Genomic DNA, 12,262 nt, shown 5'->3' on the forward strand with positions numbered 1-12,262 from the left:
AAGCCCCGCCGAGACAAAATCGGCATGAAGTGGTGGCCCCCGACCGGTCTCCAGACCAGGTAGGGGGCAGATTGTCTCTCTTCTACGAAGCCTGGTTGCAGGACGTTCAGGACACTTGGGATAGGTTACAGGATAGGATTCGGGTCCCATCCGCCCTGGGGCAGATTTCTCCTGTCAAACCTGTCTTCAAGACCGGAAAAGAGAGAGGCCTTTCTAGAATGTGTGAGGGATCTCTCCCCTATCGTACCAGTACCCCAAGCAGAAAGATGTCTAGGGTACTATTCAAATCTTTTTGTGGCTCCAAAGAAGGATTTCACGTTCCACCCGATTCTGAATCTAAAGTGTTTAAACAAGTTTCTGGATGTTCCATCTTTCAAAATGGAAACGATCAGATTGATTCTGCCCTAGTTCAAGAGGGGCAGTTCATGACGACAATAGACTTGAAGGATGCTTACCTTCATGTTCCAATTCACAGGGACCACTTCAAGTTCCTAAGATATGTATTTCTGGACCAACACTTCCAGTTTGTGGCCCTTCTTTTCAGTCTGGCGACGGCCCCGAGAGTCTTCACAAAGGTTCTGGGGGTGCTACTTGCAGTGGCCAGATCCAGGGGCATTGCTGTGGCGCCCTATTTGGACGACATCCTAGTCCAGGCGCCATCATTCAGCCTCGCAGAGGATTATTCGAGGGCTCTTCTTTTCTTGCTCCAATCTCACGGTTGGAAGATCAACTCAGGAAAGAGTTCCCTGGTTCCCAGCAACAGGGTGGAGTTCCTGGGCACGATAATAGACTCTATGTCCATGAAAATATTTCTCACAGATCAACAACACAGGAAGATTGCGTCCACCTTTCTTGACCTTCAGTCCTCCTCAAGCCCTTCGGTGGCTTAGTGTATGGAGATGATCGGTCTCATGGTTTCCAGCATAGACATCATCCCCTTCGCCTGATTCCATCTTAGACCTCTTCAATTGTGCATGTTGTGACAGTGGAACGGCGATCATTCAGATCTATCACAGCGGATATCCATGGATCCACTCTTGGTGGATCCGTCCGGAGCATCTGTCCTTGGGGACATCCTTCTTGAGACCGTCCTGGGAGATTGTGACCACGAACACGAGTCTCGCAGGATGGGGAGCTGTTTGGGGTGCTAGGATGGCACAAGGAAAATGCCCCCCCGGGAGGAGTCTCTCCTTCTGATAAATATACTGGAACTTAGAGCAATTTACAATGCTCTGAGGGTGTGGCCTCCTCTGGGGTCCTTCGGCCTCATCAGATTCCAGACCGATAACATTACCTTGGTGGCTTACATCAACATCAGGGGGGTACGAGGAGCTCCCTAGCAATGAGGGAGGTGTCTCGGATTTTGGAGTGGGCGGAGTCCCACAGCGGCTCGCTTCAGCAATCCACATTCCAGGTGTGGACAACTGGGAAGCGGACTTTCTCAGCAGGCAATCCTTCCATCCGGGGCAATGGTCTCTGTTTGTGGAGATTTGTCTTAGATTGGGAACGCCGAAGATAGATCTCATGGAGTCCAGACTCAATTGCAAGCTACCTCGATATGGGTTAAGATCGAGGGATCCCCAGGCAGAGCTGATAGATGCCTTAGCGGTGCCTTGGGGTTTCAGCCTAACTTACATTTTTCCACTTTTATCACTTCTACCTCGTGTAGTGGCACGCATCAAACAGGAGCAAGCTTCGGCCATCCTGATTGCTCCATCGTGGCCGTGGAGGACGTGGTTTGCGGATCTGGTGGGGATGTCATCCTCTCCGACATGGAGGTTACCCTGTCGCAGGGATCTGCTGGAACAGGGTCCCTTTCAGCATCAAAATCTCGTTTCTCTGAGGCTGACTGCGTGGAAATTGAACGCTTAGTCTTAGCCAAGAGTCAAGTTTTTCTGAAAGTGTAATTGACACGTTCAGGCAAGGAAGCCAGTCACTCGTCGGATCTACCATAAGGTGTGGAGGACTTACTTGTCCTGGTGTGAGAAGCATGGATAGCCTTGGCACAAGGTGAAGGTTGGGTGTCTTTGCCTTCTCCTGGTGGCCAGGTTCTTTAGTCCCAAAAGTAATAAATGAAGCCGTGGACTTTCCTCCCTACGATGGAAATGAAATTATCAGGTAAGTATAATTTATGTATTTATTCTAGCCGATCCATTCTTGGAAGTCTAATGCACCTTTTAACTAAGGAATACCAATAACAGTAGAACAATGATTGACAGACCTGGATGAATTCCTGGACACTGTGAATATGTACATCCATTAAATGTTTGTTTGTTTTTTGTGGGGGGTTTTCACACATAACTGTAACTATAGAGGCAACCTAAGTTACCTATGTTTAAATTGTATCTGGACATTCTTATTTACATGTGTGGCTTCCATGATTGCTACTACCAATAAGATAGATTTGAATTGTAATTATTTATTTTTTTCTGTACTTTTTTTTAGCCAGTTCTACACCAGAAGAGTTACGTGAGAAACTGATGAATAAAATAAAATTAGTTCTGACCTCTGGCTCAGATGAAGAATGTGCTATTTGCTTGGATTCTCTAAATATGCCCGTAATAACACATTGTGCACACGTGTTTTGCAAACCATGCATTTGCCAGGTTATTCACAGTGAACAGGTTGGTTCTCCACTACTTAACCCTCTCAAGATTCATTGGAACTTGTATCTTATGATCAAATATTTTTATAATTCTTATGATTGTTTTTATTTAAACCATCCAAGATAATGTAAGCTTATTTATTTAATATATCATTATCACCCCAAGGGATAACTACTTTATTTAAAAGTTAGGAATCATTCAAAATATTTAGGAACCAGCACATTATTTTATAAAGAGCCACAGTCCGAATGATTATATGGCTTAACTTCTGTTTCATTCTTCTTTTGAACTTATTTTTTAAAGCCTACACAATTTCCATTTTCCCTGCACACTTTGACTGTTATAATACATAACTTAGCTCGATCCCTGTGCCATTTGACTGCCTGATCTTAACATTACTATTACACAAAAAAAGATAATCTCATCAGCATCTCAACTTCAGGTCTGAACTGTTTGCCAGCGGGGATCATTCATTTGTTTTTACCTATATTTCATCAGCCTGTTCTCTGACTGGGCATTCTAATAAAATGTTCTGAAGGTTTTACAGGTTGGGATGTCTCTTAATAGATTAAGGTGAAAATACAATATTTGGTCTGTTATTTTGCTGATGATGGCATGATCTGATTGAATTAGCCTCTCTGTTCCTAAACCATTTTATTATTTTTTTTAGGAATTGTAATATCTAATATCCCCCCCCCCTCCCAAAAAAACAGATGCTTATCACTCTGAGAAGAGACACATTTCTTCTGTTATGTGTGATCAGTCCACGGGTCATCATTACTTCTGGGATATAACTCCTCCCCAACAGGAAATGCAAGAGGATTCACCCAGCAGAGCTGCATATAGCTCCTCCCCTCTACGTCAGTCCCAGTCATTCTCTTGCACCCAACGACTAGATAGGATGTGTGAGAGGACTATGGTGATTATACTTAGTTTTTATGACTTCAATCAAAAGTTTGTTATTTTATAATAGCACCGGAGCGTGTTATTACTTCTCTGGCAGACTTTGAGGAAGAATCTACCAGAGTTTTTACTATGATTTTAACCGGAGTAGTTAAGATCATATTGCTGTTCTCGGCCATCTGAGGGAGGTAAAAGCTTCAGATCAGGGGACAGGGGCAGATGAATCTGCATTGAGGTATGTAGCAGTTTTTATTTTCTGAATGGAATTGATGAGAAAATCCTGCTATACCGTTATAATGACATGTATGTATACACTTCAGTATTCTGGGAATGGTACTTCACCGGAACTACTCTGTTAAAGGTCACTAATCTTTTTAATAAGTATTATATCATGTTAAACGTTTTTGCTGGAATGTAGAATCGTTTACATTGCTGAGGTACTGAGTAAATAAATGTTTGGGCTTTATTTTCCACTTGGCAGTAGTTTGTTTTGAATTGTGACAGTTTCGTTTCTCTTCACTGCTGTGTGTGAGAGGGAGGGGCCGTTTTTGGCGCTCTTTGCTACGCATCAACAATTTCCAGTCAGCTATTATTATTTTTCCTGCATGATCCGGTTCATCTCTGACAGATCTCAGGGGTCTTCAAACTTCTTGAAGGGAGGTACATTCTCTCAGCAGAGCTGTGAGAATTTTTTATATTGACTGTGGATAAAGACGTTACTCAATAATTTTTATGTCAAATTTAGTTATGTTATCTTACTAATGGGAACAAAACCTTTGCTAAAAGTTGTGTTGTTTTAAAGTTGATGCTATAACTGTTCTCAGTTCATTATCTCAACTGTCATTTAATCGTTTAAGTACCTCTTTGAGGCACAGTACGTTTTTGCTAAAAAAGATTATAACCAGGTTGCAAGTTATTGCTAGTGTGTTAAACATGTCTGACTCAGAGGAAGATATCTGTGTCATTTGTTCCAATGCCAAGGTGGAGCCCAATAGAAATTTATGTACTAACTGTATTGATGCTACTTTAAATAAAAGTCAATCTGTACAATGTGAACAAATTTCACCAATCTGCGAGGGGAGAGTTATGCCGACTAACTCGCCTCACGCGGCAGTACCTGCATCTCCCGCCCGGGAGGTGCGTGATATTATGGCGCCTAGTACATCTGGGCGGCCATTACAGATAACATTACAAGATATGGCTACTGTTATGACTGAAGTTTTGTCTAAATTACCAGAACTAAGAGGCAAGCGTGATCACTCTGGGGTGAGAACAGAGTGCGCTGACAATACTAGGGCCATGTCTGATACTGCGTCACAGCTTGCAGAGCATGAGGACGGAGAGCTTCATTCTGTGGGTGACGGTTCTGATCCAAACAGATTGGATTCAGATATTTCAAATTTTAAATTTAAATTGGAGAACCTCCGTGTATTACTAGGGGAGGTCTTAGCAGCTCTCAATGATTGTAACACCGTTGCAATACCAGAGAAACTATGTAGGTTGGATAAATACTTTGCGGTACCGGCGAGTACTGACGTTTTTCCTATACCTAAGAGATTAACTGAAATTGTTACTAAGGAGTGGGATAGACCCGGTGTGCCGTTCTCACCCCCTCCAATATTTAGAAAGATGTTTCCAATAGACGCCACCACTCGGGACTTATGGCAAACGGTCCCTAAGGTGGAGGGAGCAGTTTCTACTCTAGCTAAGCGTACCACTATCCCGGTGGAGGATAGCTGTGCCTTTTCAGATCCAATGGATAAAAAATTGGAGGGTTACCTTAAGAAAATGTTTGTTCAACAAGGTTTTATTTTGCAACCCCTTGCATGTATCGCGCCGATTACGGCTGCGGCAGCATTTTGGATTGAGTCTCTGGAAGAGAACCTTAGTTCATCTACGCTAGACGACATTATGGACAGGCTTAGAGTCCTTAAACTAGCTAATTCATTCATTTCGGAGGCCGTAGTACATTTAACCAAACTTACGGCTAAGAACTCAGGATTCGCCATACAGGCACGTAGGGCACTGTGGCTAAAATCCTGGTCAGCTGATGTTACTTCTAAGTCCAAATTACTTAATATACCTTTCAAGGGGCAGTCCTTATTTGGGCCCGGTTTGAAAGAAATTATCGCTGACATTACAGGAGGTAAGGGCCACGCCCTACCTCAAGACAAAGCCAAAGCTAAGGCTAGACAGTCTAATTTTCGTCCCTTTCGGAATTTCAAAACAGGAGCAGCATCAACCTCCACTGCACCAAAACAGGAAGGAGCTGTTGCTCGTTACAGGCAAGGCTGGAAGCCCAACCAGTCCTGGAACAAGGGCAAACAGGCCAGGAAACCTGCTGCTGCCCCAAAGACAGCATGAACCGAGAGCCCCCGATCCGGGACCGGATCTAGTGGGGGGCAGACTTTCTCTCTTCGCCCAGGCCTGGGCAAGAGATGTTCAGGATCCCTGGGCGCTAGAGATCATATCTCAGGGATACCTTCTAGACTTCAAATTATCTCCCCCAAGAGGGAGATTTCATCTGTCAAGATTGTCAACAAACCAGATAAAGAAAGAAGCGTTTCTACGCTGTGTACAAGATCTGTTATTAATGGGAGTGATCCATCCGGTTCCGCGGTCGGAACAAGGACAAGGGTTCTACTCAAACCTGTTTGTGGTTCCCAAAAAAGAGGGAACTTTCAGACCAATCTTAGATTTAAAGATTCTAAACAAATTCCTAAGAGTTCCATCGTTCAAAATGGAAACTATTCGGACAATCTTGCCCATGATCCAAAAGGGTCAGTACATGACCACAGTGGATTTAAAAGATGCTTACCTTCACATACCGATCCACAAAGATCATCACCGGTATCTACGGTTTGCCTTCCTAGACAGGCACTACCAGTTTGTAGCTCTTCCATTCGGATTGGCTACGGCCCCAAGAATCTTCACAAAGATTCTAGGTGCCCTCCTGGCGGTACTAAGACCGCGAGGGATTTCGGTAGCTCCGTATCTAGACGACATTCTAATACAAGCTTCAAGCTTTCAAACTGCCAAGTCTCATACAGAGTTAGTTCTGGCATTTCTAAGGTCGCATGGATGGAAAGTGAACGAAAAGAAGAGTTCTCTTTTTCCTCTCACAAGAGTTCCATTCTTGGGGACTCTTATAGATTCTGTAGAAATGAAGATTTACCTGACAGAGGACAGGTTAACAAAGCTTCAAGATGCATGCCGTGTCCTTCATTCCATTCAACACCCGTCAGTAGCTCAATGCATGGAGGTGATCGGCTTAATGGTAGCGGCAATGGACATAGTACCTTTTGCACGCCTACACCTCAGACCGCTGCAATTATGCATGCTAAGTCAGTGGAATGGGGATTACTCAGATTTGTCCCCTACTCTGAATCTGAATCAAGAGACCAGAAATTCTCTTCTATGGTGGCTTCATCGGCCACACCTGTCCAGGGGGATGCCATTCAGCAGGCCAGACTGGACAATTGTAACAACAGACGCCAGCCTACTAGGTTGGGGCGCTGTCTGGAATTCTCTGAAGGCTCAGGGATTATGGAATCAGGAGGAGAGTCTCCTTCCAATAAACATTCTGGAATTGAGAGCAGTTCTCAATGCCCTTCTGGCTTGGCCCCAATTAACAACTCGGGGGTTCATCAGGTTTCAGTCGGACAATATCACGACTGTAGCTTACATCAACCATCAGGGAGGGACAAAAAGCTCCCTAGCAATGATGGAAGTATCAAAGATAATTCGATGGGCAGAGTCTCACTCTTGCCACCTGTCAGCAATCCACATCCCGGGAGTGGAGAACTGGGAGGCGGATTTCTTGAGTCGCCAGACTTTTCATCCGGGGGAGTGGGAACTTCATCCGGAGGTCTTTGCCCAAATACTTCGACGTTGGGGCAAACCACAGATAGATCTCATGGCGTCTCGCCAGAACGCCAAGCTTCCTCACTACGGGTCCAGATCCAGGGATCCGGGAGCGGTTCTGATAGATGCTTTGACAGCACCTTGGAACTTCGGGATGGCTTATGTGTTTCCACCCTTCCCGCTGCTTCCTCGATTGATTGCCAAAATCAAACAGGAGAGAGCATCAGTGATTCTAATAGCACCTGCATGGCCACGCAGGACTTGGTATGCAGATCTAGTGGACATGTCATCCTGTCCGCCTTGGTCTCTACCTCTAAGACAGGACCTTCTGATACAGGGTCCGTTCAAACATCAAAATCTAACTTCTCTGAAGCTGACTGCTTGGAAATTGAACGCTTGATTTTATCAAAACGTGGTTTTTCTGAGTCGGTTATTGATACCCTGATACAGGCTAGGAAGCCTGTTACCAGAAAGATTTACCATAAAATATGGCGTAAATACCTATACTGGTGTGAATCCAAACGTTACTCCTGGAGTAAGGTTAGGATCTCTAGGATCTTGTCCTTTCTACAAGAAGGCTTAGAAAAGGGTTTATCGGCTAGTTCATTAAAGGGACAGATTTCAGCTCTGTCCATCTTGTTACACAGGCGTCTGTCAGAAAATCCAGACGTCCAGGCCTTTTGTCAGGCTTTAGCTAGGATCAAGCCTGTGTTTAAAGCTGTTGCTCCACCATGGAGTTTAAACTTAGTTCTTAACGTTTTACAGGGTGTTCCGTTTGAACCCCTTCATTCCATTGATATAAAATTGTTATCTTGGAAAGTTCTGTTTTTAATGGCTATTTCCTCGGCTCGAAGAGTCTCTGAGTTATCAGCATTACATTGTGATTCTCCTTATCTGATTTTTCACTCAGACAAGGTAGTTCTGCGTACTAAACCTGGGTTCTTACCTAAGGTAGTTACTAACAGGAATATCAATCAAGAGATTGTTGTTCCATCCTTGTGTCCAAATCCTTCTTCAAAGAAGGAACGTCTTCTACACAATCTGGATGTAGTTCGTGCCCTCAAGTTCTACTTGCAGGCAACTAAAGATTTTCGTCAAACTTCTTCCCTGTTTGTCGTTTATTCTGGACAGAGGAGAGGTCAAAAAGCTTCTGCTACCTCTCTCTCTTTTTGGCTTCGTAGCATAATACGTTTAGCCTATGAGACTGCTGGACAGCAGCCTCCTGAAAGAATTACAGCCCACTCCACTAGAGCTGTGGCTTCCACTTGGGCCTTTAAGAATGAGGCCTCTGTTGAGCAGATTTGCAAGGCTGCAACTTGGTCTTCGCTTCATACTTTTTCCAAATTTTACAAATTTGATACTTTTGCTTCTTCGGAGGCTATTTTTGGGAGAAAGGTTCTTCAGGCAGTGGTTCCTTCTGTATAATGAGCCTGCCTATCCCTCCCGTCATCCGTGTACTTTTGCTTTGGTATTGGTATCCCAGAAGTAATGATGACCCGTGGACTGATCACACATAACAGAAGAAAACATAATTTATGCTTACCTGATAAATTCCTTTCTTCTGTTGTGTGATCAGTCCACGGCCCGCCCTGTTTTTAAGGCAGGTAAATATTTTTTTAAAATTATACTCCAGTCACCACTTCACCCTTGGTTACTCCTTTCTCGTTGATTCTTGGTCGAATGACTGGGACTGACGTAGAGGGGAGGAGCTATATGCAGCTCTGCTGGGTGAATCCTCTTGCATTTCCTGTTGGGGAGGAGTTATATCCCAGAAGTAATGATGACCCGTGGACTGATCACACAACAGAAGAAAGGAATTTATCAGGTAAGCATAAATTATGTTTTCTTTTGCAAGATGTACCGAGTCCACGGTTTCATCCTTACTTGTGGGATATTATCCTTCCTAACAGGAAGTGGCAAAGAGAGCACCCACAGCAGAGCTGTCTATATAGCTTGCCCCCTTAACTCCACCCCCAGTCATTCTCTTTGCCGGCTTTAAGCAGGAAGGGTAAAGTGAAAGAGGTGATAAACTGTTAGTTTTTATTTTCATCAAGCAAGAGTTTGTTATTTCTTTCATGTAATTAGCAAGAGTCCATGAGCTAGTGACGTATGGGATATACATTCCTACCAGGAGGGGCAAAGTTTCCCAAACCTCAAAATGCCTACAAATACACCCCACACCACACCCACAAATCAGTTTTACAAACTTTGCCTCCTATGGAGGTGGTGAAGTAAGTTTGTGCTAGATTCTACGTTGATATGCGCTCCGCAGCAGGTTGGAGCCCGGTTTTCCTCTCAGCGTGCAGTGAATGTCAGAGGGATGTGAGGAGAGTATTGCCTGTTTGAATTCAATGATCTCCTTCTACGGGGTCTACTTCATAGGTTCTCTGTTATCGGTCGTAGAGATTCATCTCTTACCTCCCTTTTCAGATCGACGATATACTCTTATATATATACCATTTCCTCTGCTGATTTTCGTTTCAGTACTGGTTTGGCTTTCTACAAACATGTAGATGAGTGTCCTGGGGTAAGTAAGTCTTATTTTCTGTGACACTCTAAGCTATGGTTGGGCACTTTTTTAATAAAGTTCTAAATATATGTATTCAAACATTTATTTGCCTTGACTCAGGATGTTCAACATTCCTTATTTTCAGACAGTCAGTTTCATATTTGGGATAATGCATTTGAATCAATCATTTTTCTTACCTTAAAAATTTGACTTTTTTCCCTGTGGGCTGTTAGGCTCGCGGGGGCTGAAAATGCTTCATTTTATTGCGTCATTCTTGGCGCGGACTTTTTTGGCGCAAAAAATCTTTTCTGTTTCCGGCGTCATACGTGTCGCCGGAAGTTGCGTCATTTTTTAACGTTCTTTTGCGCCAACAATGTCGGCGTTCCAGACGTGGCGTCATTTTTGGCGCCAAAAGCATTTAGGCGCCAAATAATGTGGGCGTCTTATTTGGCGCTAAAAAAATATGGGCGTCGCTTTTGTCTCCACATTATTTAAGTCTCATTTTTCTTTGCTTCTGGTTGCTAGAAGCTTGTTCCTTGGCATTTTTTCCCATTCCTGAAACTGTCATTTAAGGAATTTGATCAATTTTGCTTTATATGTTGTTTTTTCTCTTACATATTGCAAGATGTCTCACGTTGCATCTGAGTCAGAAGATACTTCAGGAAAATCGCTGTCTGGTGCTGGAACTACCAAAGCTAAATGTATCTGCTGTAAACTTTTGGTAGCTGTTCCTCCAGCTGTTGTTTGTATTAATTGTCATGACAAACTTGTTAATGCAGATAATATTTCCTTTAGTAATGTACCATTACCTGTTGCAGTTCCATCAACATCTAATGTTCAGAGTGTTCCTGATAACATAAGAGATTTTGTTTCTGAATCCATCAAGAAGGCTATGTCTGTTATTCCTCCTTCTAGTAAACATAAAAAATCTTTTAAAACTTCTCTTTATACAGATGAATTTTTAAATGAACATCATCATTCTGATTCTAATGACTCTTCTGGTTCAGAGGATTCTGTCTCAGAGGTTGATGCTGATAAATCTTCATATTTATTTAAAATGGAATTTATTTGTTCTTTACTTAAAGAAGTACTAATTGCTTTAGAAATTGAGGATTCTGGTCCTCTTGATACTAAATCTAAACGTTTAGATAAGGTCTTTAAATCTCCTGTGGTTATTCCAGAAGTTTTTCCTGTTCCTGGTGCTATTTCTGAAGTAATTTCCAGAGAATGGAATAATTTGGGTAATTAATTTACCCCTTCTAAACGTTTTAAGCAATTATATCCTGTGCCGTCTGACAGATTAGAATTTTGGGACAAAATCCCTAAAGTTGATGGGGCTATTTCTACCCTTGCTAAATGTACTACTATTCAGATGGTACTTCGTTTAAGGAAGCCTGATCCTTCATCCTCAGGAGCAGTTTCAGTTTGGAAACCATCTCCAGTCTGGAATAAATCCAAGCCTTCTAGAAAAGCAAAGCCAGCTTCTAAGTCCACATGAAGGTGCGGCCCTCATTCCAGCTCAGCTGGTAGGGGGCAGGTTACGTTTTTTCAAAGAAATTTGGATCAATTCTGTTCACAATCTTTGGATTCAGAACATTGTTTCAGAAGGGTACAGAATTGGTTTCAAGATAAGACCTCCTGCAAAGAGATTTTTTCTTTCCCGTGTCCCAGTAAATCCATTGAAAGCTCAAGCATTTCTGAAATGTGTTTCAGATCTAGAGTTGGCTGGAGTAATTATCCCAGTCCCAGTTCTGGAACAGGGGCTGGGGTTTTATTAGAATCTCTTCATTGTACCAAAGAAGGAGAATTCCTTCAGACCAGTTCTGGATCTAAAAATATTGAATCGTTATGTAAGGATACCAACGTTCAAAATGGTAACTGTAAGGACTATCTTGCCTTTTGTTCAGCAAGGGCATTATATGACCACAATAGATTTACAGGATGCATATCTGCATATTCCGATTCATCCAGATCATTATCAGTTCCTGAGATTCTCTTTCCTGGACAAGCATTACCAGTTTGTGGCTCTGCCGTTTGGCCTAGCTACAGCTCCAAGAATTTTTACAAAGGTTCTCGGTGCCCTTCTGTCTGTAATCAGAGAACAGGGTATTGTGGTATTTCCTTATTTGGACGATATCTTGGTACTTGCTCAGTCTTCACATTTAGCAGAATCTCATACGAATCGACTTGTGTTGTTTCTTCAAGATCATGGTTGGAGGATCAATTCACTAAAAAGTTCATTGATTCCTCAGACAAGGGTAACCTTTCTGGGTTTCCAGATAGATTCAGTGTCCATGACTCTGTCTTTGACAGACAAGAGACGTCTAAAATTGATTTCAGCTTGTCGAAACCTTCAGTCACAATCATTCCCTTCGGTAGC

At 42.9% G+C, this 12,262-nt stretch overlaps 1 protein-coding gene across 3 annotated transcripts in view; it reads left to right on the forward strand.

Moving 5' to 3' along the window:
- HLTF (helicase like transcription factor) overlaps window positions 1–12,262 on the forward strand; it is a 502,174-nt gene that overhangs the window by 413,049 nt on the left and 76,863 nt on the right. For all 3 annotated transcript variants that reach the window (XM_053709998.1, XM_053709997.1, XM_053709996.1), the window contains exon 19: window positions 2,446–2,624. In XM_053709998.1, coding sequence (XP_053565973.1) covers window positions 2,446–2,624 — 179 coding nt within the window. The remainder of the gene's footprint in view (window positions 1–2,445; window positions 2,625–12,262) is intronic.

Source organism: Bombina bombina, chromosome 4, assembly GCF_027579735.1.
Source record: "Bombina bombina isolate aBomBom1 chromosome 4, aBomBom1.pri, whole genome shotgun sequence".
Classification (NCBI taxonomy): domain Eukaryota; kingdom Metazoa; phylum Chordata; class Amphibia; order Anura; family Bombinatoridae; genus Bombina; species Bombina bombina.